Genomic DNA, 23,575 nt, shown 5'->3' with positions numbered 1-23,575 from the left:
AAGATTTTCAGTTTTAGCTAGAGATTAATTTATCCATTCTATTCCCCCAATCAGGATATTTAAAAAAAAAAAAAACAAGCATAATTTAGGTCAGAACTCTGAACAAGAATTTTGATATTGTAAAGCTCACTTTTGCCATTGATTTTCCCTGCCTTACCTAGAAATTTGTCTCAAATACCCTGGTGAATCTCCTGTGAAGATTAGGAAACAGCACATAAAACAATTTTCTGGCTTGAAACTCACTTTAAAACCAAAAACAATCACCCAGCACAATTTGAACTTCATTACAATCAAAAAATTTGAAGCTAAGACTTTCCCAACTTTTTATTCCCCAAAACAGATAATATTGTGTAAAATTAAAATGTTGAACCAGAGTTTAAGATGCACCACTGGATACATTAGCACTATAGTTTTATTGGGTCTGTGGCCCCTGGAGAGCAGGATGTTAGCATGCTTACTTTTTGGTTATTTTGAAGTCTGTTAAAGTTTTTTCTTTTCCAGGTGCCCCCTAAAAACACCTGTAGTGGATTTTCTCTGCCTGATGCTCTTAAGAGATATTGGGTTCCACCAGCGCTAGAGAAATGCACTTTAGGAGAGTGTTGCAGGATTTTAAAATTCGTATTAGGAGTCCCTGTGAATTTTACTCCGCTAGTCGTTGCCAAACTCAAAGGTGTGGTGCTCCTCTTTGTTCCAAGGCCATTGAGCCAGCGCTGTCCAAAGACATTTCTGTGGTCATGTGGCCAGCATGATGTCACGGAACACTTACCTTCCCACCAAAGTGGTGCCTATTTATCTACTCACATTTGCTTGTGTTTGAACTGCTAGGTTGGTAGGAGCCGGGGCAAATAATGGGAATTCAGCCCATCATGTGACGCTCAGGTCTCAAACTGGGCTGCCGACTTTCCAGATAAACCCAGTGTCTTAACCACTGAGCCACTGCATCGCTCCTTCTAAAAAAATTGTAATACGGTGTTGGGGAGGTGGATTGCTTGTAATGCCCTTGCATTATCCAATAGGCTTGATTGCATGATTCACACATGTGCGCACACACACCAATCCTGGGTGCAGGCAAAAGCCCAGTTAGTTGATGGTGCCTCTTCTGAATCTCTCACTGGCACAAGGTTAAGCATAGAAATGTTTCACCAAAGCCCATGTAACAGAAGGTGCATTTAACTTTGGCTAAGAAATATGGTTAATGTCCTGGCACATTGTCAAGGCTCCTGTAAATCACAGCGCATGTGCTTCCCTGATGTCTACAAGTAGTCCTCAACTTATATCCACAATTGAGCCCAAAGTTTATGTAAGTGAAATTTGTTAAGTGAGTTTTGCCCTATTTTACGACTTTTCTCACTACATTTGTTAAGTGTATCACTACGGTTCTTAAATTAGTAATGTTGGTTGTTAAGTGATTTTGGTCTCCACATTGATCTTGCACGTCAGAAGGTCGCAAAAGGGGATCCCATGATTCCAGGACTTTGCAACTGTCGGAAATGAGAGTCAGTTGTCAAGCATCCAAATACAAATCATGTGACTGTGGGGATGCTGCAACAGTCATAAGTGTGAAAAATAGTCATAAGTCACTTTTTTCAGTGCTATTGTAACTTTGAATGGTCACTAAATGAACTGTTGTAAATAGTCAACTACCTGTACTACAGAGAGCCACTCATACTAGCCTCCTCTCACCATTTCTGCATCCTTGCCCAGGAGCAGAGAGCAGGCATTTTCCATGCAAACAGCATTTAGTCCTCTATAATCCATGCATAGTCAAAGCATCCCATCCTTCTTTTCACAAAGGGGCTGCTATCTGTGGTCGGGCCGGTTGAATGATCCCACAGGCAAGATTTTTATCAATGAATACCAGCAATTCATTGAAATTCTCTTGGTGTCATTGAATACAGCTTCGGCTTGGGCAATTCAGTCCCAGCTAGGATCTCTATGGCACAGTCTGTTGACTGTGAAGGGATAGCTCATCTGACCCCTTTTCACTGAATACCTCTCTTAGATCCTGATACTCTTTGGGGGATAAGGGGAGGTCCTTTTCCCGTCCCTGCACTACTGCTCCTATTTCCCGCTGTGGGGAGGTTACCTTCCAGGTTCTCTCGTGTTCCCAGGGAGGGCAACTCGTTTGAATTTTTAGCAGTCCCCTTCTCCAGTTTACCTAAGGATTTCACTTCTTTAGCCAAGCCAGCCCTAACACCAGGGGCCGCTCCATCCCCAGGGGCACTATGAAGCTTCGAGTCCATCCGCATTTCTATGGGTTCGGTGATAAATGTTGCTGGGTTGCCCCCTGCTACCCATCCATCTAGCTGGCAGAATGTGATGGGGACTTTCAGCCACCTCAAGCGGATTCCTAACTTCTCAACCAGAGCTGGGTTAACCAGGCACCCGGTGCAGCCTGAGTCTAGCAGGCCCCGGATGCTGGGTTTTAAATTAATTTTTGCTAGTTTTTCCAGTGAGGGGTTCTAAAAATGTGTGTTTTTACACCAAGAATTCAAATATGTTATTTTTGCAATTGCACAACATGTAGCTTGGTATGGTAAATCCACGTCTGATCATTATACCCCACAAATACAGTTAACTTTATCTTCTCAAAATTGCACATAGTGCTACACAGATTTTTAAAAAATTCTGCATGAATCTTATCTAGCTAAGCAAAAAATAATTCATGCAATCACAAACTAACATCAGAAAGAAATTATCTGAGTTACAAAACTGCTTAAACGAGTTTCATCGAGCCTTGTTTTGATTCGTTCTTCAACATCAGCCGCTGACTTGCTTCTTGGCCTCTGATATAACCCTCATGTTTCTCCTGTGTCTACACCTCTGTGACCTGTTTCCCACATCTCTCTGTTGATTGGGCAAGACAGGGCCACTGTGGTACTTGCATTGGTTTGTCAATGAACTTCTTTATTTTCACTGTAGTCAGTTTGCATGTCAAAAGTGGCTCATGTACACCTTCAGACCAGTCAGTCAGCTCCAGCAGAGTGGATGATCCGGCTTGACCTCTACCCAGTGCATGGCACCACCTTCACAGCCAGTATTAACATTTGTAGAATCTCCTCCAATGGCCTTCAAGGTTTTGTCAATGCCTTTTTCACGAAATGCACCAGATTATCTGCAATCACTTGAGCAGGTTTTCCTGTTTTTGAGCCTTTCTCTGGAGTGAAATGATAAAGATATCTTCCACCTGGCTTACTTCACACAGAATAATGTTCTTTGATGGTACTGGAGAATTGCTGTTCTGAAAAGTTACGATATTTATGTAGTTACCAAGAACATCTAAATTATATTAAAGTAACCAAAATATCTTTCCAGTCCCCAAGACATGTCACAACTTTTGAGCACCCCTAATGTTTGGAAATTGAAAGTTGAAAAATTTGACACACCCTAATATATATATAATGTTAAATAAAGTAAAACTTGCATTATTTAACACATTTTAGCCTATTGTTCCAATGAAAAAGTCTTTCCAATTAAACCAAACACTTCCAATTATATGGGGAAGTAGTAATACAATGGTGAACTCAGTTGACCTCTCACCAAATTAGCATCTTCCAGATATTTTTATTATCATTATTGTTATTATTATAGGTTTAATCTTAAATTCGATTCACAGTCTGGGACTGATAAAAACAATAGTTCAAGTCCTAACATTATTGTTGTTGTTGATCATTGCACAGTCAGCCAGATGTTCAGACTGGGTTTGGCATTTTTACCTATCGAGTCCTTACCAAGGACCTGAGATAGGCACATCTGGATGTTTGATGGTGCTATAGATATTGTCGCAGGATAGAAGCTGTTTCGAGTAAAGCCAACTTTTGCAATTGACTGATGGCGAATTTGTCAATGTCGATCGTGTTCAAATGGTGCTCCATCAAATTGCCCAAAAAGGTGGGGGAACTCCAGGAGTTTATAGACAAGAACCTACTTAGGGGTTTTATTCAGCCAGCAAAGTCAAGGATGGTGGCTCCAGTACTGTTTAAAGAGAAGAGAAATGGGTCCCTTAGACTGTGTGCGGATTATAGAGGTCTGAACTGTATCAGCGTAGAGAATATGTAACCTCTCCCACCAATGAGAGACATGCTAGGATATCTAAAGGGGAGGATCTCCACCAAATCTGACCTCAGGGAGGCATACTACAGGGTGAGGATCAAGGAAGGAGACAAATGGAAGATGGCATTTAATTGCCCCTTGGACTGCTACCAGTTCAGGGTGATGCCATTTGGCCTGTAGGAGGCGCTGGCCATATCCATGCAGTTAATCATTTAAGTTCTGCAAGAGCACCTGTACAAAGAGGTCTTGATGTATTTGGATGATATATTGACTTACAGCAAAACTGCAGAGGAGCATATGAAGCTGGTCAGGGCTGTTCTCAAAAAATTGTGAAAGGCCCAGTTCTACGCAAAGCTATCCAAGTGTGACTTTCATAAAACCAGCTTAAGACTACTTGGGATACTGAATCTTGAAAGAAGGGGTGGAAATGGATCCTGGCAAGGCGAAGGCAATAGTGGAGTGGGAAGTCCCTCGAACCAGGTGGCAGCTGCAGTTTCCTTGGTTTTGTGAACCTCTACTGCCAATTCATTCCTACGTTCGCTCAGATAGCTCTGCCAGTCACCAACCTGCTTAAAACAGGGAAAGGGGAAAAATCTAAACCTGGGCAGCCTCTGGATTCGTCCTTCAAGTGCCGAGCAGCGTTCAAAAACTAAAGCATCTCTGTTGCGGAGCCGCTCCTGAAACACCCCAACCCAGATGAATCATTTGCAATACAGGCAGATGCCAGCCATGTGGCATTTTTCCAGAAAAATGCCAAGGGAGAACTGCAACCCTGTATCTTCATGTCCTGCAAATTGTCTGAGGCGCTGGGCTGTCTGGGAGAAGGAAGCCTATGTGGTCCGATGGGCTCTCCTAACCTTGAGACAGTTCTTGGAAGGCAGTAAAATCCCCTTCAAGGTGTGGTCAGATCACAAAAACCTAGAAGCTGTCCCCTAAACAGGTGCGGTGGGACCAATATTTCAATCGCTTTAACTTCGCCCTCCGATAGATGGCAGATCTTTTTGGCAGATGCTCTCTCCCATGCCACAGTACAACAGTGCCTGGAAGTCATCAACTCCATCATCCCATTCAACCAGTTTGCGGCACCGATAGTTACGAGGCAGCAGAGAGCACCTCTCCTACACCCAACCCCAGACCTTGTCCAACTGCTGCCCCCCTGAGATGTCAAGTCCTCTGCCCCCCGAGATATTGGCAAGTACAATCGATCAATATTGATGATGATGGTGATGATGGTTTGTTTACAGTCAGCCAGATGTTCAGACTGGATTTGGCATTTTTGTTCGCCAATTGAATCGTTCCCAAGAACCTGGGATAAACAAATGTAGATGTTAGATGGTGTTAACAGATATCATCACAGGATATAAGGTATTCCAAGTAAAGCTGTCTTTTGCAGTTGACTGATGGTGAATTTGTCAATGCCAGTGGAATTCAAGTGGTATCCAAGGGGCCTATTACTATTGGTACTGTTTGCTTTCTTTTGCCACAGTCGTTCTATTTCTATTTGCAGCTGTTAGTATTTTGTTATCTTCTCCAGGTCTTTCTCTTCTATTCCACTCTCTCTCTTTAGATACTGCTATGTCCACTATCCAGATTTTTTTGTCTTCTTGCCAGTTCCAAGTCTCGGATATAAGGTGGCTGATGTCTGTTGGTTTGAATTCTAAAGTCCCAGAGCATTTTTCTATTTTATGGTCCCACCAGTTCTTGTTTGTAGGCAAATGGTATTTCTTGCAGATCTTCCAATGCACCGTTGTTGCTACTTTATCATGCTGTTGTTTGTAGTCAGTCTCTGCAATCTTCTTGCCACAGCCAAGAGGTAATCCACTACTTTTATTAGCTTCTTTGCAGAAGCGGCACTTACGGTCTGTTGCTGTCTTCTCAATTCTGGCTTCGTATGCATCTGCAACAGCATCACTTGGATCACCAGGGGTGCAGCTCTATTGTAACCTCCATATAATTGGAGTGCCCAAGGTTGGAAAAAGCTGTCTGAATTACAGAACATCTCCCAAATGTCTATCCCAGCAGACAACTGCTAGGACAACTGAACTTTGATGGTCATACCTGGGTGGTGTTGGCTTTTTAAGGTTTGCTGGCATTTTTGGTGTCTGCTTCCTCTTCCTTTGGCACAAGGAGCTTCAGAGAGAAAGAAGATGTTCTTCCTTTCAGGACTTTTGATGCTAGTGGCCTCTTTGGGATTAAATAAAAGGACAGTCCAATAATCAAGCAACCGATCTGTGAACACCTAGAAACAAAGCTATTACTGGAAGCCAACATGGCTTTGTCAAAAAACAGATCATGCCAGACAAATCTTATTGCATTCTTTGACGAAGCGACTACATTAATGGACCAGCAAAATGCTGTGGACATTGTATACATGGACTTCAGCATTGACCAATTTTCCAGCAATGGCAAATCTTTTTCCATGTTACGAATACTCCCAGGAATGTCAACTCTATTACACCCCTTTGTGTCATCAGCAAAAAGACAAACCTTACCTTGCAATCTTTCTGTTACATCACTCACAAACACATTGAACAGAACAGCGTTAGGGACTGAGCCTTGTGGTACACCGCTTGTGGCTGGTCTCTGTTCAGACAGAGCCCCATTAACCGTCACACACTGGGACCCATCCCTGAGCCAACGTCCTACCCACTGAACCCCCCAGTGGTTAAGTCCTAGCCTGAACAACATTTTTATGAGCTCATTATGTGGAACTGTATCAAATGCTTTCCTAAAATCCAGATTATTTTTTTTTTTTTAAGAAATCAGATTGCCCTGGATGGACAGATCCAAATTTTCTCCACCAGATTTAACAAGGAAATTGAATGAAATTGTACACAGTTGGCAGAAACCCTAATAACTTTCACAATTGTGGTTATGTAAGCCTCACAAAGGAAGCTGGGAATATTTTATTCAAAAAAGCATGATTATATAAATCTCTAACAATATAGGCTAAAAAAAGATTCTATGCTATGCAAAAGAATAGCCATCAGGATTAAGGGATTTCCCATAATTTAATAGTATCTGTATCTCACCGATAGTAACTGCATCAGTGCACAGAAGGAATTAAATTCAACTTAGTAGACAGAAATGCTTTATTTACTTTTGAGATCGGTTGCCTGCATTTGTTCTCAGAAGTTCCTTATTTTCTTTCATGAAACAAGCATCCGTGAACATTTGTTTTATGGTTTCATGAACCATCAGCCTATGACCAGAATCATAATACTACAATGAAGTATGACTATCTGATTGAAAAAAGATGACTTTGTCTTACAATAGTTGAGTTGTATTGAATGTTTTGCAATACTACATATATGTATCCTGTATTACATTTATCCACCTGATCAAATTAGAATCAAGACAAAGAAAATAAGTGTGGGACATCTCTGATGCGTAGTTGAACAAAAGCTGTTCACTTGCTATCAAGGATTGCCATAAATTGCCATAAATCCACTATAGCCATGATGGTGAACCTATGGCACGGGTGCCACAGGTTGCACGCGGAGCAATATTGGTGGGCACGTGAGCTCAACTCCGGCCAGCTGATTTTCGGGCCTTCTGGGCTCACCGGAAGTCAGGAAACACACTGTGAGGTGTGGGGGTCTCTGGGCGGGGTGGGGAAGGCCGTTTTCACCCTCCCCAGGCTCCTAGAAAGGCTCTGCAGCCTGGGGAGAGCGAAAAACGGGCCTGCTGGGCCCACCATGCCATCGCGTGCCAAAAGCAGGGGGATGTGGGGGGTCATGCATGCATGCCAAGGGGCGGGGCGCATAGAATTATGGGTGTGAGCATGCATGCGACCACCACCACCCCTCACTCCCCCCGCTTGTGGCACGCGATGACCAAAAGGTTAGCCATCACTGCACTATAGATTTTCAAGCAAGATGCTTGTTGCATTTGCTGTGTTTGGGAATTACATTTATGTGAAATAGTTTTGCGATTTAACTAAGCTCTAAAACATGATTAAAGAGGAGTTTGGAGGTCAATTTAGGGCAGGGAGTTCCAGCTGGAATCCTTGTGTGTCTGCTGCATTAGGACTTGTTCATTACCTCCAGAGCTGCAATGCCAAAGCCTTTTTGTACATTTCATACACTTTCAAAAAGTCCCTAGCGAATTGAAAATGGAGCATATCCTGATATACTATTAAATGTGCATTTATTAAACTTTAAAAAGTAAGTTACAAAGCCACTTCACTCAAGTTACTAAACCAGGAGCCTTTTTCATTAACCTAAACACCAACGGTTTGTTTTATCGCTGGGTTCACACACATCATGTGCTCCCCTTTGAAGCAGAGTCTCCTCCAGAGCACAAGGGAGGTGGAAGATCCCAGGGAACAGATCTACTCCACCCTTAGGATCTCCTTGCTGTGGCCAGATTACTTGAGTAAAGCCAGGATTTTTAGTGATATTTTTGAAGAGTGTGAGATTTTGCCTGGTCTATTTTAGATCCTCCACTATGGTGTTGGGGTGTTTCTTATCTCAAAATGGTGGGGAATGACATGGTTCATTTATTAAAGATCATGGTCGGAGCATCCATATTATGACAAAAGATCAAAACAATTTAGGGCATGCTCTTACACAAGGCTATTATTGTCAAAATGTAGCAGGGCTGGCCAAAGCTCAACTGAAACCTTAAATTCAGCATTTATAAAGTTGGGTGTGTTTCTCTGCAGATTTTCCCCCTGAGAGGAGTAAGTGGAAGTTTAAAGGTAAAAAAATAAACACATATGTAGTGAATTATTTACAGGACACTAGATAATGTTTTAGGCAACGGAAAAAACATTATTTCATCTTGACCCCAGCATTCCCCCAGCCCGTTTTAGGGATATCATCAAAGTGGAAAACAAGGAGAATTCCAGATTGCACTCAAGAAGAGATTAAAACAGTCCTTTTCTTAATGGGTATTTTCCAGATGTGTGAGATTTCAATCCCCTATTTCTTCCAGTTAAGTATGACTGAAGGCTATGATGATGCAAAGAGAACGTAATCCATCTGAATGACTCTCAGTCAAAAAAGATAGGACCACAGTATCATTTAAACCACTTAATTCTGTTACAGTCAAAAAATAAGTAGGGGATAATAATTTGGCCAGAAAATAGTTACATGCCCAGGGCCCAGAGAAGGAACCAAATGGAAACGGACTGAAATCTAAAACTCTTCTAAAATGATTATACAAATCTTTCCTGGCATGGTTATATTGTTTTCTTGGCAATGGCACAATGGCAGTTTGCCTTCTTCTGCTCTGTTTTTGCCTTCTCAGGCGAGCCTACAGCCGTGTTTCCCTAGAGCAGAATTTTTCAATCTTGGCATCCTTAAGATGTGAGGACTTCAACTCTCAAACTGAATTCTGGGAATGAAAGTCCACACACCAAGGTGAAAAAAACACTGCCCTCCCAATCCATGCCAAGCGAGTCGCATCCTACTTAGCATCCAAACCGTCAGTACCATCAAAGATCGCTAACTTCACCCTCATGGCGGCTAGAGGAAAACATCAGGATGGGAGAGGCATCCTGAGCAGAAAGAGGCCCAGGCACCAATCTTGCAATTATGGAGTCTATGGAGAAATTCCTATTCCGTCTTATGTCCTTGCCGGTCTAAGACTGGTAGCAAGAAGAACGCTGGGAGAGTTGAGCCTGTTCTACAATGGCAGTAGAGATGTCCTGGGAATGGGTTATATGAGGAAAAATTCATAATAGAAAATGCCACACTAGCTTTGCCATTTTTCAGGGCAGGGTTCCAGGAACTGGTTGCCCTCCAGAATCCCAGCAGCCTCACTGGTTTAGCATGCTGGGAACTGTAATCCAATACTCTGGGCTTCCCCCTCATGTTCTCCAGGTGTGAGAATGACCCAATTGTTAACCTGGAGAAAACCAAGATTTTTTTTTTCCTTAGAGGGGCAAATTCTAAGCAGCTCAAAAACAGATTTCCTCTATGAGGGGAATGGAGTTGCCATAAATTTAATTCAATTTTGGCTACAATTCTAAACTCGCCTCTTTGGGTGTAGGACAGCAACTGAATGGGGCTAGATTGGCAGACAATCCAATCTCTGCAGAAGCACCCACCAAGCCTCTCTCCATCACTTACCCTAGGAGGCTTTCTGTAATTGTAAGTCGGTACCACATTCATGGTTTTAAATCTTATTATGAATCAGTATGATTACAATAAATTAATAAGCCACCTGCAATATATAAAGACATTTTATTGCTAATAAAGCTCCTTAAAGCCCCGCCCCCCTCCCACTTTTGCCTACATCAGTAGGACCTCATTCTTTCTGAAGAAAGTTGGGCCATCATATCTCTCATTTTAAAAATAATATATATATTTATATATATATATATATATATATGAAATAAATAAATATATAAAATAAATACAATATACACTTTATAAATAGATTTGTCCTTATGAACAGTATTGTGTTTACATCTTCAAAATGCTCGTTCTTTGACCTCACCTCCTGCTTTCTATCGGACTCCAACGGAAGGAAACGCAAGCAGGCCGAAGGGTGTGCTTGCACAGAAAAAGCCACATTCACACACGCCTTCCTGAGGAGCCAAACATCCCACAGAGTTGGATTCTCCCCTTTACTACCATGCAAGTCCACGAGTTCTCGGATTTCGGATCACCACCATCTGCCAAGTTGCAAAGGGCCAGTTTAGCAAGCAAGCGAGCTTTTGAGCAGAATGCAAATTATTTCTGAATTCTTCTGTGCCTGGTTCCATGGCCTAGGATCAATGTTGCTGGTGGTTGTCGAACACCCATCTCTTCTGCTCAGTCTGATCTGCTTCCTCTTCCTAGCCCACCAAATTGTGCATGTAATTAGAAAGCGATCCTATGTAGGGTTCCAGGCTCTGCCCCATCCCGTCGCGCTCCCTGGAGACGAAATCCACCTGTGTTATACCCTTCTCTGAAAGCCAAGGGATCCGAGGCCAGGGCTTCTCTACGGGTTAAGTAGGCTTGCAGAAGGGATGAAATGCATAGGCTTATAGTGCTCCAGCAAAAACTTGGAAACCCAACTGTGTACATGTATATATGTTACACAATCACGGGCCTTCATATTTGTTCTCAAGCTGCAGGGAGTATCACCTGTAGCGCAGAAGGTCTCTGTACACAGCAGGTATCTTAGCAGGATCTACCGGCCTGGGTAAAAAATGAGTAAATTTTTGATGTCTCTTAGTCCTGAATCCTTCTCGGGGAGATCCATCTTTGTTCAAAGCAATGTAATATTGCCGCTCAGAGTCCGTGTGCTTGTAGAGGGTCGAGGCGTAGGTGTTATACCAGTTTTCTTCAAATTGCTCGCGGAAAACACACTCCTGTGTGAGCTTCTTCTGTGTGAGCAGGAGGTGGGAAGGAAACAAAAGAGACATGAAAAACGATCCTGATAAAGGGAAAAATCCCCCTGACTCAACCCAAGGATGACTAATAACTGAGTGACTTCTATCTGGATCTCCTTCTTAGAGGATCAAGATGGACAATTACATTTTCTCTTTCTCTTGTTCACCAGAGCTTCGTGTATTAGGGCTGATTATTGTTGGATTATTGCAGTTCTGTGCAAAAAATTAGCCCATCCCAATGTCAATTTGTATGTTTCATCCTGAAGGAATGGAAGCCGACAATGAACCCTACATGGCACAAAGGCCAACACAACTCCTATGGTTTCTAAACTTCTGGCTTTGCATGTTGTGTAAACCCAGCCCAAAGTGGCTTACGCAGCAAGTTGTGGTTAGAAATCCCTTGGCTTATTGTGATCTCTGATCCCTGCTTCTGTGGTCTTAGAAGCTGGCATCTGCTTTGCTCAGGCACCCTGAACAATGGCAACAATATGCCTCCGTTGGAGATGATGAAGCCGCTCCGTTGCCCTCCTTTGGGGGCTGCCCTCCCATTCCGGAAGTTGTCTATTTTTCAAGTTGCACTAGAGTGCTCCAGAGACAGGATCAAAGAAATAAGAATTGTTTGACTAAGGAGCAACTTACGCTGTGTGAATATTTAACTGTAAGGAATTGTTGTTTTTAAACACTATTATGGGTCCACCAAGCCCCAAAGGGACAACTGCTTAGCTGCTTGTGAAAGTATGGAAACTGAGCCCTTGCACTCACATTATTCAATTTTGATTAATTATTTAGTATTAGCTTTATTTTAAAGACTTTGTGTTTGATGTTATATTTTATATTATATTATATCTGTGTGATTGTTTATATTCTATTCCAACTTGTTTTATTATTGGACATTGACCAAAATATCCTGGCTCCCCTTAACAGATCCTGGGCTTTTGCCCTGGGTGGATTGATCTTCCTTTTGTTCTTCAGCACCCCCAAAAACAGGAGGGTGGGATGTGGGTGTCATTTGCCTTCAGAATCTTACGATATAAACAGGCGCTTGTTACATTATTGAAATGTAAAGTTGGTGCTGCAGGTTGAATGTGAAACTGATGTCCTAGTTCTGCCCTTAGAGCAGTGTTTCTCAACCTTGGAAGCTTGAAGATGGGTGGACTTCAACTCCCAGAATCCCCCAGCCAGCAGCGCTGGCTGGGGGATTCTGGGAGTTGAAGTCCACCCATCTTCAAGCTTCCAAGGTTGAGAAACACTGCCTTAGAGTAAACCTTAGGATGTATTCTCCTCCATTTGCCAATTTGGGGTCCCACTAAAACATGGGGCATCAGAGCAGGGCACAGGAAGGAGCGGGCAACTCAAAGCCAACACTCAGACCTCGGTACTCCCCCTGGCCTAGAGCAGCCGTGGTCTCTGCTGAATGGGCGGAGGTCAAATTCCACCCTTCCAGGGCATTGCCCTCCTTGGGCCAGAAGAGATGGAAGCTCCAGAGGAACCTTCGGGTTGGCTGCTCAGTAATACCCTTCTTGGCTAGGCCAGGGGTGGTGTCCCTAGGACCACAAGGCACCAACAAAAATGGGAGGGTGGACATGCCCTCCATCAAGGAAATATAATTCATGTTAGTTAACTTCATGTGGGAGAGAGCTGGACAGATCAGCAGGAAAGCTCATCTGGAGAAACCAACTCAAAGGGGTCACTTCTTGGACAATGAGGAGGAAAGGCAGCGTAGGTGGTTTCCCCACTGAGAAAGCCTGTGGTGAGGGCAGGTCTGAGGATCCCACCTAGGACTTGGTACCCTGTTAATCTCTCCTGCCAAAAGATACTCTGGGAGGAGCAGGAGGCAGGTGTGGGAGATATCTGCTCACATTCAAAGGGCTAAATGTCCCCAGACTTTGGGTTGTTAACAGAGATGGCTACCCCCCCTCCCTTGTTTTGAAGTCACATGACCCTTCCTGCCCCACCTGGGGGCACAGGGGTAGTGGTTGCCACTAATGCTGTAATACCCGAATGGGAAGGCTCATGTGGCAAAATTACACAGAAGAACTATACAAGAATGAGCTTAACGTTCCTGATAATCATGATGGGCTGGTCACGGACCTCGAGCCAGACATCCTAGAATGTGAAGTCAAATGGGCCTGAGGAAATCTGAGCAACAACAAAGCTAGTGGAGGAGACAGTGTCCCAGCTGAGCTATTTAAAATCTTAAAAGACGATGCAGTAAAAGTGCTACACTCAATTTGCCAGCAAATTTGGAAAACTCAACAGTAGCCACAGGATTGGAAAAGGTCAGTTTACATTCCAATTCCAAGGAAGGGCAATGCCAAAGAATGTTCAAACTATCGCACCATTGCACTCATTTCACATGAGTGCAATGTTATGCTCAAAATCTTACAAGCTAGGCTCCAGCGGTAGGTGGATCGAGAACTAACAGACGTACAGGCAGGATTTTGAAGAGGCAGAGGAACTAGAGATCAAATTGCCAACGTACACTGGATCATGGAGAAAGCTAGGGAGTGCCAGAAAAACATCTACTTCTGCTTCATTAACTATGCTAAAGCCTTTGATTGTGTGGATCACAACAAATTGTGGCAAATTCTCAAAGAGATCTTATTTGTCTCTTGAGAAACCTATATATGGGTCAAGCAACGGTGAGAACTGGAGACAGAACCACTGATTGGTTCAAAATTGAAAAAGGAGTTCGGCAAGGCTGTATACTGTCGCTGCTTATATGCAGAGCACATCATGAGAAAGGTGGGACTAGATGAATCACAAGTTGGAATTAAGATTGCCGGGAGAAATATCAACAACCTCTGATATGCAGACGATACCACTCTAATGGCAGAAAGCGAAGAGGAACTAAAGAGCCTCTTGATGCGGGTGAAGAAGGAGAGTGCAAAAGTTGGCTTGAAACTCAACATTAAGAAAACTAAGATCATGGCATCCGGCCCTCTCAATTCCTGGCAAATAGATGGGGAAGAAATGGAGGTAGTGACAGATTTTATTTTCCTGGGCCAAGATCACCGCAGATGGGGACAGCAGCCAAGACACTTGCTCCTGGGAAGGAAAGCTATAATAAACTTTGATGCGGCTCAAAGTCTAGCCTTTCATACAAGGTGAGGCCGAAAGGGGTTACATCATCTCCATTGTGGCTCTGGACCTTTGCAATTTAGTCTGGAATTCCTTTTTGCAATTTTAATCTTGGTGTTTGCTATATATTATCTTTCTCCTTCTCAAGAAAAGGTGCCTGCAGCTCGTGGCTCTTGCCAGGGCCATAAACGCACCAGCTGTCCTATTGCTTAGAATCATCCAAATGGCCAACAGATCAAGGTCATTTAGGGAGGTCACTCTGAATAATATCAAATTCTGATAAAGTCAGAAGGTTGTAATAATTATACTTACCGATCCGTACAGCTCCCCTCTCTCATTCATTCCAAGATAAAGGCCAGAATCCACTCCACGGATACTAACCAGTCCTACAGCCAAACTTATAAACTCCAAAATTCCTTTAAAAAGATAAAAAAAACAAAAAAACACCAGAGTTACTTGAAGAATGAAAAAGGGAGAAAAAACTTCACTCTTCTTGAGCAACGAACTTTCCTAGCCGTATCACCTTGGAGATCTTACAGACCCAGCCCCACTCTCTCCTCAGGGGTGTGGACGCAGTCCTTTCAATTGGGAAACCTTGCATACGCAAAGAAGGAAGGTGACAAGTTGAACATCACAGAGGGCTCCAATACATTCAACTCCTTGACATTCAAGAAATGATCCATCACATTTGCACCATGCTTGGCGTGCACCAGTCTGAGCATTCAGCAAAAACCAGGGGGAGGCTGAGCCTTTGAAGAAATGAAACCCGGGAAAGAGACAGGCTAACATATATACTCTTGTACAAGCCCATCCCTAGATAACAGAGCCTCAAATTTTAAATCAAAATGAAAAAAGTACCACTCACGGATAAGCCAACCTGCATTTTCCAGGATGTTTTTATTTAAAAAAATTGAGATTTGGCATATCTGCAGATATAAATGTGAATACCGTATATACAAGATATTACTGTATCTGTGATAAGCCCAACCACGGATAAGCCGAATCAAATTTGGGGTGTGTTTATTAGCACCTAAAATTCTCAGCTTATCTGCAAGTATATTGTCTATAGCCTGCATTTTATATATAGGGCTCCTCTAAACAGAGTATGATGAGGAGAGGCAAACCCCCCCCCCCCCGCATCCTTTCACCAACAAGCACGAAATGACACTCTTCTGGAAGCCCAGAGCTCCTCTCCCTCTCCCCGTTTTCTTGGATTTCGATAAATGTCAGGAATTGCAATGACGTGGAACCTGCCCAGAGCACTTCGATAACAACCGGAGTTCTGTCCAAATATCTTTTCAGCAGTGAAGCACAGAGATGAGTCATGAATCTCGTCACTGGAGGAAATATCTATGGTTCACTCTACTACCCTCTTCCTCCAATCTTGTTGTAGACCACTGAAAACGCCCTGACCTTACAGACAGTAGAGAATCTCAGCCCAGAACCTCCCACTTGTAAGAATGAAATTACTAAACTTTTGAGTTAAGGAATTAGTTTACCATCATGTCAAGGGCCAATAAAGAACATCGGACTGTAAAAGCATCTAACTGTATCAATGGAAGCTCATGACAGGCCAACTCCAGAAAAATTGACAAAGGAGGTAATTATTCAAAGAGTAAAATGAGGAAGCGTTGATTTTATTTGCAGAGCTTCTAGGATGTCCAGCCATTCGTCAGACCATCATTAGATTACATTTCCATCTTCCCTTTGCAAGCTCTAAGGTTTTTGAGTACTACTTGGAAAGGACTTAATACAATATACTACAGGAGAGATTACAATGAGGCTTTCACATTCATGATCCAATCACAAACAAGGATGTCATCAGGCTAAATGTATCCTTGGTAGGTGACAGAATCATAGAATATCAGGATCGGAAGAGACCTTGTGAATCATCGGCCAACCCCCTGCAAGTGTGGAATCCATTATTGTAACCTCATTCCAAGCCACCTTTTGGACTTTAAACCATGCCTGCCATTGCCTTACTGTCACGGAACAGCTCCGATAACCTGAGTTGCCTTGTTCCACAGAGGGAACTCCTGTCTTTCAACAAGCATCAAAGTGTTTGTTGTTTGTAGTCACACTAGAAAGCAGAGCTGAACTTCACCTCTGAAGGCATGAAAGAACTTTGGGGCAGGTGGAAATGTCCACATAGCACCCGTCTCCAGTTCTGACGGCCACTGCGCTTGGTCCAAATCTGGAAAGGCAGTTTCAAAATCCTATCCTGGCACTGAAGGATAAGTTGACAGTGTGAGACTGCGATCCTGGGAAAAGATGCGGCTGCTTTAAATAGGTGTGGATGGAGCGGCCTCCGTTCCTTCATGCTCTGAAGCGCTCCTTGGCTTCTGAAACTGAAACACTGCAGAGTCCAACTAATGAAGATCTGAACGTTCCCTATCTTCTCTCAATCCTGGCTGCTCTTGGGTGACTGAACAGCACCCTAAACCCTTATTGGATGGTGCCCAGGGAAGGAACCCCCGTCTGCTACTTCCATTGCTGGGAGCATTTTTACACACACAATCCCATACATACAATTTCTTCTCCATTTTTTCTGAAATCATTCTGGGCAACATTGGTCTATTCAGCCTATATTGTAACCTGCTCCAAGTTTTGGGGGAGGTTCTGAAGGTCCTAATCCAAATCCACAGAGAAATCGGAGTCAGCCTCATCAATTGCCAACCTCGGTGATTGAGACTCCAGATCCCAATGGGAGAATGTCACGCCCACAAGAGGCTTTAGAGCAGGGGCGTCAAACTTGATTTCATGGAGGGCCGCATCAGGGTTGTGTTTGGCCTCGGGGGGCCGGGTTGGGTGTGGCCAGGGTGGGCATGGCAGCTTGACATCACTCGTGTCAGGGGCGCCTGTGGTGGCCCGAGTGCTCTGCCAGCGAAAACGGGCTCCCAATCTCCGTTTTCGGCTGGGATGGCCTCCTGCAACTCTCTGCCAACAAAAACGGAGGTCGGGAGCCCGTTTTCACTGGCAGAGGCACCGCAGGCCGGTCTCCTTCGCTCTTTCCAGGGCGGCCCCGTGGGCCTGATCTAAGCACCCTGAGGGCCTTGAGTTTGTGATCCCCCTGCTTTAGAGGAAAGAAGGAAAACCGAGGTCTCTGCAGGGTCTGGTCAAAAAAGCCCAGATGGTGACTGTGATGGTGTGATCAAAGCTGTCCACCTGTTTGGACATCAAAAACAGGCCGAGCTTCAACATCACCATCAGCTGCCATCTTGACTTTTTTGACCACACCCTGCAGACTTCCTGGAGGGAAAGGCCGATTCCTAGGGGTTTGCAACATTCGGCAGCCAAATCAAAGTCAGCTTAGGTGCCTTTTAAAGCTTTTGCAGCTCTGGGCGTGGCTATTGGGCGAGGATCAAGAATCCACTTTCTCGTGGTTTTGGTGGCCAAGTGGGGTTTGCTTCCCAAGCCCTCCTTGCTCTTTCCTCCTGCAGCCAGCGACTGCGTTTCTTCTTTGGAGCCTCTCCAGATTGGCTTCTGGAATTCCTGAGGCTTGGAAAACCCGTCTCTCTCTCTCAGCTTCCCCCACAGCTGCCAGTCATTGTCCTGGCACGAAGACAATCGCTTCGTGACGACTTCGGCCGGCCAGCCGCTTGCACCTGTCTCTCCTCCTACGAGCTGGGGATGGCGGGAGGCCCTGGCTGTGGGGCTCCTGAACAAGCTGCATGTTGTACTCGGATCTGCAGAGCTAAACTTTCAACACCCACCCCCCACCCAACAGCTGCCTGGAAACAGGTGCACAGGGGCTGCATGTTAACGCTGGAGGGATTTTTTTTTGGGGGGGGGAATCTTCCCAGCAGCAGAGGGGCTCCAGGAGAAAAGAGGAACTCAAGCACACAGCCCCATAGCTTCCTCCCACCATGGATCAGGGCTGCAGCAAACTCAGAAATTCTCGTCCCAAGCAAGAAATTGGGCTCTCAGGCAAAAAGAGGAGCCCTTCTGTTCAGGTCTGGGGAACGAAGACCAGTGCTGGCACAAACCCCTTTCTGTGCATGGATGAGAAGGACAAGGCAGCACTAGCAACATGAATACACACACACACACACACCGCTTCACCAAACGTGTTCCCAGAAATTTGCTTCTGCCAAAAGCCTTCTTGTGTTTCAAAGCCCCCACCAGCCGCCTCGATCACCCGCTGCCTTTGAAGGTCTGCCAGGAGAAAGGCATGGCGGAGGGGACTTTCAGCCCCCGTTTTTTATTCTCCATGCTGAGTCACAAAGGAGCTCGTCTTGGCCAACGCTCCTCCTTGCTCAAAGCTAACTCCTGTTGTCCACTGTCCAGGTGAGCTCAGCTTCAGCCTTTATCTCACCGAATGGAGCCATACCCCTGGCCTGCCTTGCAGGATCATTGTATGTCTATGCGTTGTACTGTTACTTCACAGAGACATATAAATGATACCAACCGTCTGGCCGGCTTCTGCTTCCACCACCACTGGTTGAAGTTCCCCGAGAGGTCTTGCCCAGAGACAACCAAGCTTCCCTTATTTTCACTTGGGTTTTGGCATCTCCCCTGCACTTCCTCCTCCAGGAGAGCCAACTCTGCCCTCCAACAATGGGGCAAGGATGGCCACACTAAGATCAGTGGGTTGGACTAGATGACCTACAAGGTACCTTCCAACTTTGTTAATTGAAGAAAATCTAAGGAGGGCAACTTCACCCCAGCTTCTCCATCGGTATTCTGTCCAAGCAACAATTGCCCATTTCAAAGATCTGCCAGTCATTTATATTTTGGGGACAGCTTCTTCCTGCTTTTCTAACACAATCAGTCTGTCCTGCATTCAGTTAAAAAAAAATTGCTCAAAAAAATGTCTGCATTAACTAGCAACAGAAACTTTATGTTTAAAACATGGGGAAAAAATCCCCTAGGAGGATAAACTGCTTCAAAAAAGTAGCACGTTGACTTTTAAAAAGTCCCCCAACTTTGAAATGGCCAGGTATCAGGAAATAAAAGAGGGCTGCAATGCATTTTCCCCCTGGCTCTTTTCAAAGAGGGCAACTCACGGCCGCAACGTTCCCAATATGGCTTATTATCTCCCGCTGCAGAAGCTGGGACTGGCCAGAGTGTAACGTGGCTTAGTGGCCCTGGATTCATTGGCCACAGAACTCAAGTTCAACGGCTGCCTTCTTGGAGAGGTTGGGAAAAACAGGATCTGTCACCGATCTGATAGAGACAGAGGCGAAAATACAGGTAGTCCTCAACTTACAACAGGGTGTTTAGTGACGTTCAAAATTACAACAGACCTCCCTGGGGATACCTAGAAGTTCCAATGGTTACCCACCCCCCCTCCCAGTCACGCGGCTGCACTCCGGCTTTAGGCAACCGGGCTGCATTTACAACCATTTCTAGTGTTCCCCAGATATGTGACCATGTTTTGCAACAGTTTGGCCAAAAGCCACTGTTTAACAGGTTAACAGAGTTGGAAGGGACCTTGTAGGTCATCTAGTCCAACCCCACACCCAAGCTGGAGACTCAACACCATTTCTGACAAATGGCCGTCCAGTCTCTTCTTGAAAGCCTCCAGTGATGAAGCTCCCACAACTTCCGAAGGCAACTTCTGTTCCATCGGTTGATTGTTCTCACTGTCCAAAAATTTCTCCTTATTTCCTGGTTGAATCTCTCCTTGTTCAGTTTCCATCCATTATTCCTTGTCTGGCCCTTCAGTTGCTTTGGAGAATAGCTTGACCCCCTTCCTCCTCTCTGTGGCAGCCCCTCAAGTATTGGAAGGCAGCTATCATGTCTCCCCTGGTCCTTCTCTTCACTAGACCAGCCATGCCCAGTTCCTGCAACTGTTCATCGTATGTTTTAGCCTCCACAGCAAACCCTGGTCCACTTAATGTGGTGTTTACTTTACAACTGTTGCAGTGACTTTATGGCCACTGTGTTCATTTAACAAGCACCACAAAAAAGATCATAAAATCGGGTCAGTCACATGGGTGACCTGATTTATAACTGTCATGAGTTACTATCGTAGTCATAACTTAGCAATTGGTAGTAATGGGAGCAACTCGGAGCTCCCATATAACGCCTCTCCTGCGCGAGCTGCACTGGCTCCCGGTGGTTTTCCGGGTGCGCTTCAAGGTTTTGGTTACCACCTTTAGAGCGCTCCATGGCTTAGGATCTGGTTACCTACGGGACCGACTCTGCTTTATTGGAGGACTTGGGGCGGCCCAGCCACTGGATTTCTGCATTGGTGGGGTTGCTGTACAAGATCCCTTCCAATCCTTCCAGTCTACATAACCACTGGGTTAGAAAATGCGGCCACCAGCAGCGCCTAGGTGAAGTCCGATCCTCTGTGATAAATGGTCCCTTGAGAGACACATCAAAGTCACCTCTACAGCTCTATAGAGCCACTGTCTCCAGTAGCATTTCTCAACTTCAGCAACTTTAAAATCGCTGGACTTGAGCTTCTAGAATTCCCCAGCTAGTGTGCTTTAAGAATTGGGGATTTCAGCTCCTAGAATTCCATTCTGGCTGGGAAATTCTTGGAGTTGCAGTCCACCGGTCATAAAGAGAAACGCTGATCTGTGGGACATCTTCTAGGCCAAATGCTGCCTCATTCTGGTCGCTCTCTTGCTCAGTGGTGGCTTGGCATGCCGTCTCCTTATGCACAGAAAGCCAAGATTGTCTCTTTCGACTTTCAGGGCTCATTGGCACCAGAAAGCCCAGAGGGCAGGAGGCGTTTCCCCGTCTTGGTCCAACATGGTGCTGCTTGATCCTGCAATCAAGAGCAGCTGGCTGGAGTGGAGAGCTACCTGCCCTGCAATGCAGGGCTAAGGACTAATCCGACTTCGGCACGAGGAGAAAAGGCCTAATCAAGAAAGAGGAGGAGCCAAAATGGAAGTGCTGTTCTGAGCAGCCTCAGCCTCTCCAACTCTGTCCTGCTAGCCAGATAGGCAACTCCCTGCAAGAACCTTCCTGCAGGTTCCTCTTCCTCCTTCTTCTTCTTCCACTTAGTTATAAGCACATCTGTTCGTCTCCACAGAGAATCTGAACTCAGAACTCTGCGGTTACCAAGCGTAAAGGCCAGGCTGGGTGTCTCCAAGCCTGCTTTCCTGGCTGAGGGGTCCTTTCCCAGATCCCTCGTGGAGAAGCAGGCAGCACGTTGCCTAGGCTAACACCTGACCTACTTCCTTTTCTTAACAGATGGCTGGATCTGGGCAAGGCAAGACAGATGGCAAGGATTTAGCCGATCTTCTTTGAATTGTTTTGTCTACCATTACATCAAAATATGAAAACTCCTTCAGGTTGGGGTCAAGGGGAAGTTAGCCTGGCGTAAAACATCTGGCTCAGGCATCACTGAATTTCCAACCATTCATTTGATTCCCAAAAGGGATCCTAAAGGTTTTCTTGGACAATGAAATGGGAGACAATCTTCCCCTTGTCTTCTGGCAAAGGTGCCTCTTTGACTGGCCCATTTCCCAAGGCTGCCATTTTGTAAGCGTCTCCACAACATTCTCCCCGGGTTCCAATCACACCCACTGACCCCCAAATGGGGGTCTCTGTTCTTTACAAACAACATTGTTTTATCTGAAACCAAGCTTAATCTTAGGTACAATTGAGATCCACTGAAGTTATGTCTTGTGGTCTTGTTTGGCCTACAAGAAAATCCAGGATGAACCCCTGGAGTTAATACTCTTCCTTTGATCTACTCAGGGTGGTTGGAAAGCAGAGGCGGCCGTCCCGCCTGGTTCCTTCTGCCCTCATGGTCCTTAACCGAATCCCCCGCCTCTTCCTCCAATCACAACAAATCGCCCTCTCTTTGGAAGAGGCAGGAATTCGTAATATTTAAAATCAGAAGCGGTAGCTGGATACCAGCAGCTGAAACACTTGTGGAATGCTGCAATTTATCAGGCGAGGAGTTCAGTTAACAGCCCATCTTCACCCTGCCTGTCTGCCGAAAACGGGCACAGCTGCTGCGACTGAAGGCCGGCCCGGAGCTGCTCTCCTGGCCCTCCCGCTCCCCCTCCCGCTTTCCTAGCTGACTTTGCTGAGGGCTGCAGACGGAACCCTCCGCTTCTCCCCTGAAAGCGCGTTTCAAACCGGGCTGCCTGGGTCTCTTTGTGCGCCCGGCCAGCTCAGGTCAGGCCAGGCGCCGGCAGGGCCTCTCCCCCCCCTTTCTTCAGGGGACCCCACCAACGCCAAAAGCCAGGCCCCCCCTCAGCCCCCCCCCGGAGCAAGGCGAGGCGGGTGAAGAGGCGGCCTTGCTGAGTGGTCGCCTGTCACTGTGGGTGTGTGTGTGTGGGGGGTTCTTATTCCGCAACTGCTCCGGGAAAGAAGCGCCTCAGAGCCTTCCCAAATCCGTCAGCCCAACTTCGGAGTCAGCCTGGCGGAGCCTGCTTGGAAGCGGCCTCGTAGCGGCCAGAAAAGAGGCTGCGGTGCAAGGCAGGGAGGCAGAAGAAGCGCTCCGGCCGGGCAGCACAGGGGCGACAGCCCCGCATCGGCCCCGGCCCCCGCAGCGCTTCCCGCAATGCCAGCCCACGGCCTGCGGGGGACGAAAAGCGCCGGCAGAGAGAAGCGCAGCGCCCCGCTTGGCGTCCGTCCCCGAAGCACCTGCCGCTTCTCCGGCTCTCGGGACGCCCTTTCTGGGCAGCGGCTCCTTCCCGGCCGGCCTCCCGTTGGGGAAGCCGCGCCCGGCCCCTCGACGGGCTGCGTCCCGGGAGGCTGAGGGGGTCCCCGGCGGGCTTACCGAAGCGGCTGTGGTCCTGGCGGGTGCCGCGCACGGTGCCGTTGGGGAAGAGCTCGAGGTGGAAGCCCATCCGGCAGTAGAGCTGCCTCCGGCGCAGGATGCCCTTCAGGTGGGCGAAGTCGGTGGGCGAGCCGCGCTGCAGCCGGCCCTCGATCTGGCCCAGCCGCTCCGTCAGGAAGGCCGGCGGGTCGGGCAGCGGCGCGGCCCCGAGGGAGGCCGACAAGCCGTGCAGCTCCAGGGAGCCCAGGAAGCCGCCCACCTCGCCCATCGAGCCCCTCAGGCCGGCCGCCCCCGGGCCGCCCCGCCTGCGGCCGGCATAGCGCGCTCGCTCCTCTCCCGCCGCCCCGGCCGCGGGGCCCTTATATACGGCCCACCTCGCCCACCCCCGCCCCGCGCCGCGCCGCGCCGGAGGGAGGGAGGGA

The 23,575-nt window shown here is 46.3% G+C and overlaps 1 protein-coding gene across 1 annotated transcript; it reads right to left on the bottom strand.

Annotated features, from left to right (window-relative positions):
* Positions 1 to 10,339: 10,339 nt before the first annotated feature.
* Positions 10,340 to 23,475, bottom strand: FGF16 (fibroblast growth factor 16). Its single transcript, XM_070951880.1, has 3 exons — positions 23,154 to 23,475; positions 14,774 to 14,877; positions 10,340 to 11,374 (listed from the first exon to the last, which is right to left on the bottom strand). Exons 1-3 carry the CDS (start codon positions 23,419 to 23,421, stop codon positions 11,129 to 11,131), a joined length of 618 nt encoding a protein of 205 aa, XP_070807981.1. The 5' UTR covers positions 23,422 to 23,475; the 3' UTR covers positions 10,340 to 11,128.
* Positions 23,476 to 23,575: the final 100 nt, after the last annotated feature.

The sequence above is a fragment of the Pituophis catenifer genome, unplaced genomic scaffold (assembly GCF_029215685.1).
Source record: "Pituophis catenifer annectens isolate HBS135680 unplaced genomic scaffold, rPitCat1.0.hap2 SCAF_11, whole genome shotgun sequence".
NCBI classification, from domain to species: domain Eukaryota; kingdom Metazoa; phylum Chordata; class Lepidosauria; order Squamata; family Colubridae; genus Pituophis; species Pituophis catenifer.
The sequence above is the reverse complement of the archived record's forward strand: the minus strand, read 5'-3'. Positions and strand labels throughout refer to the sequence as shown.

What these genes read in the sequence shown, in the direction of transcription:
- FGF16 (XM_070951880.1), bottom strand. Translation starts at nt 23,421, where the DNA reads ATGGGCGAGGTGGGCGGCTTCCTGGGCTCCCTGGAGCTGCACGGCTTG. An exon ending in CCAGGACCACAGCCGCTTCG is followed by an intron (nt 14,878 to 23,153) that starts GTAAGCCCGCCG and finishes ATCTTTTTAAAG; the next exon opens with GAATTTTGGAGTTTATAAGT. An exon ending in GAGGGGAGCTGTACGGATCG is followed by an intron (nt 11,375 to 14,773) that starts GTAAGTATAATT and finishes CTGCTCACACAG; the next exon opens with AAGAAGCTCACACAGGAGTG.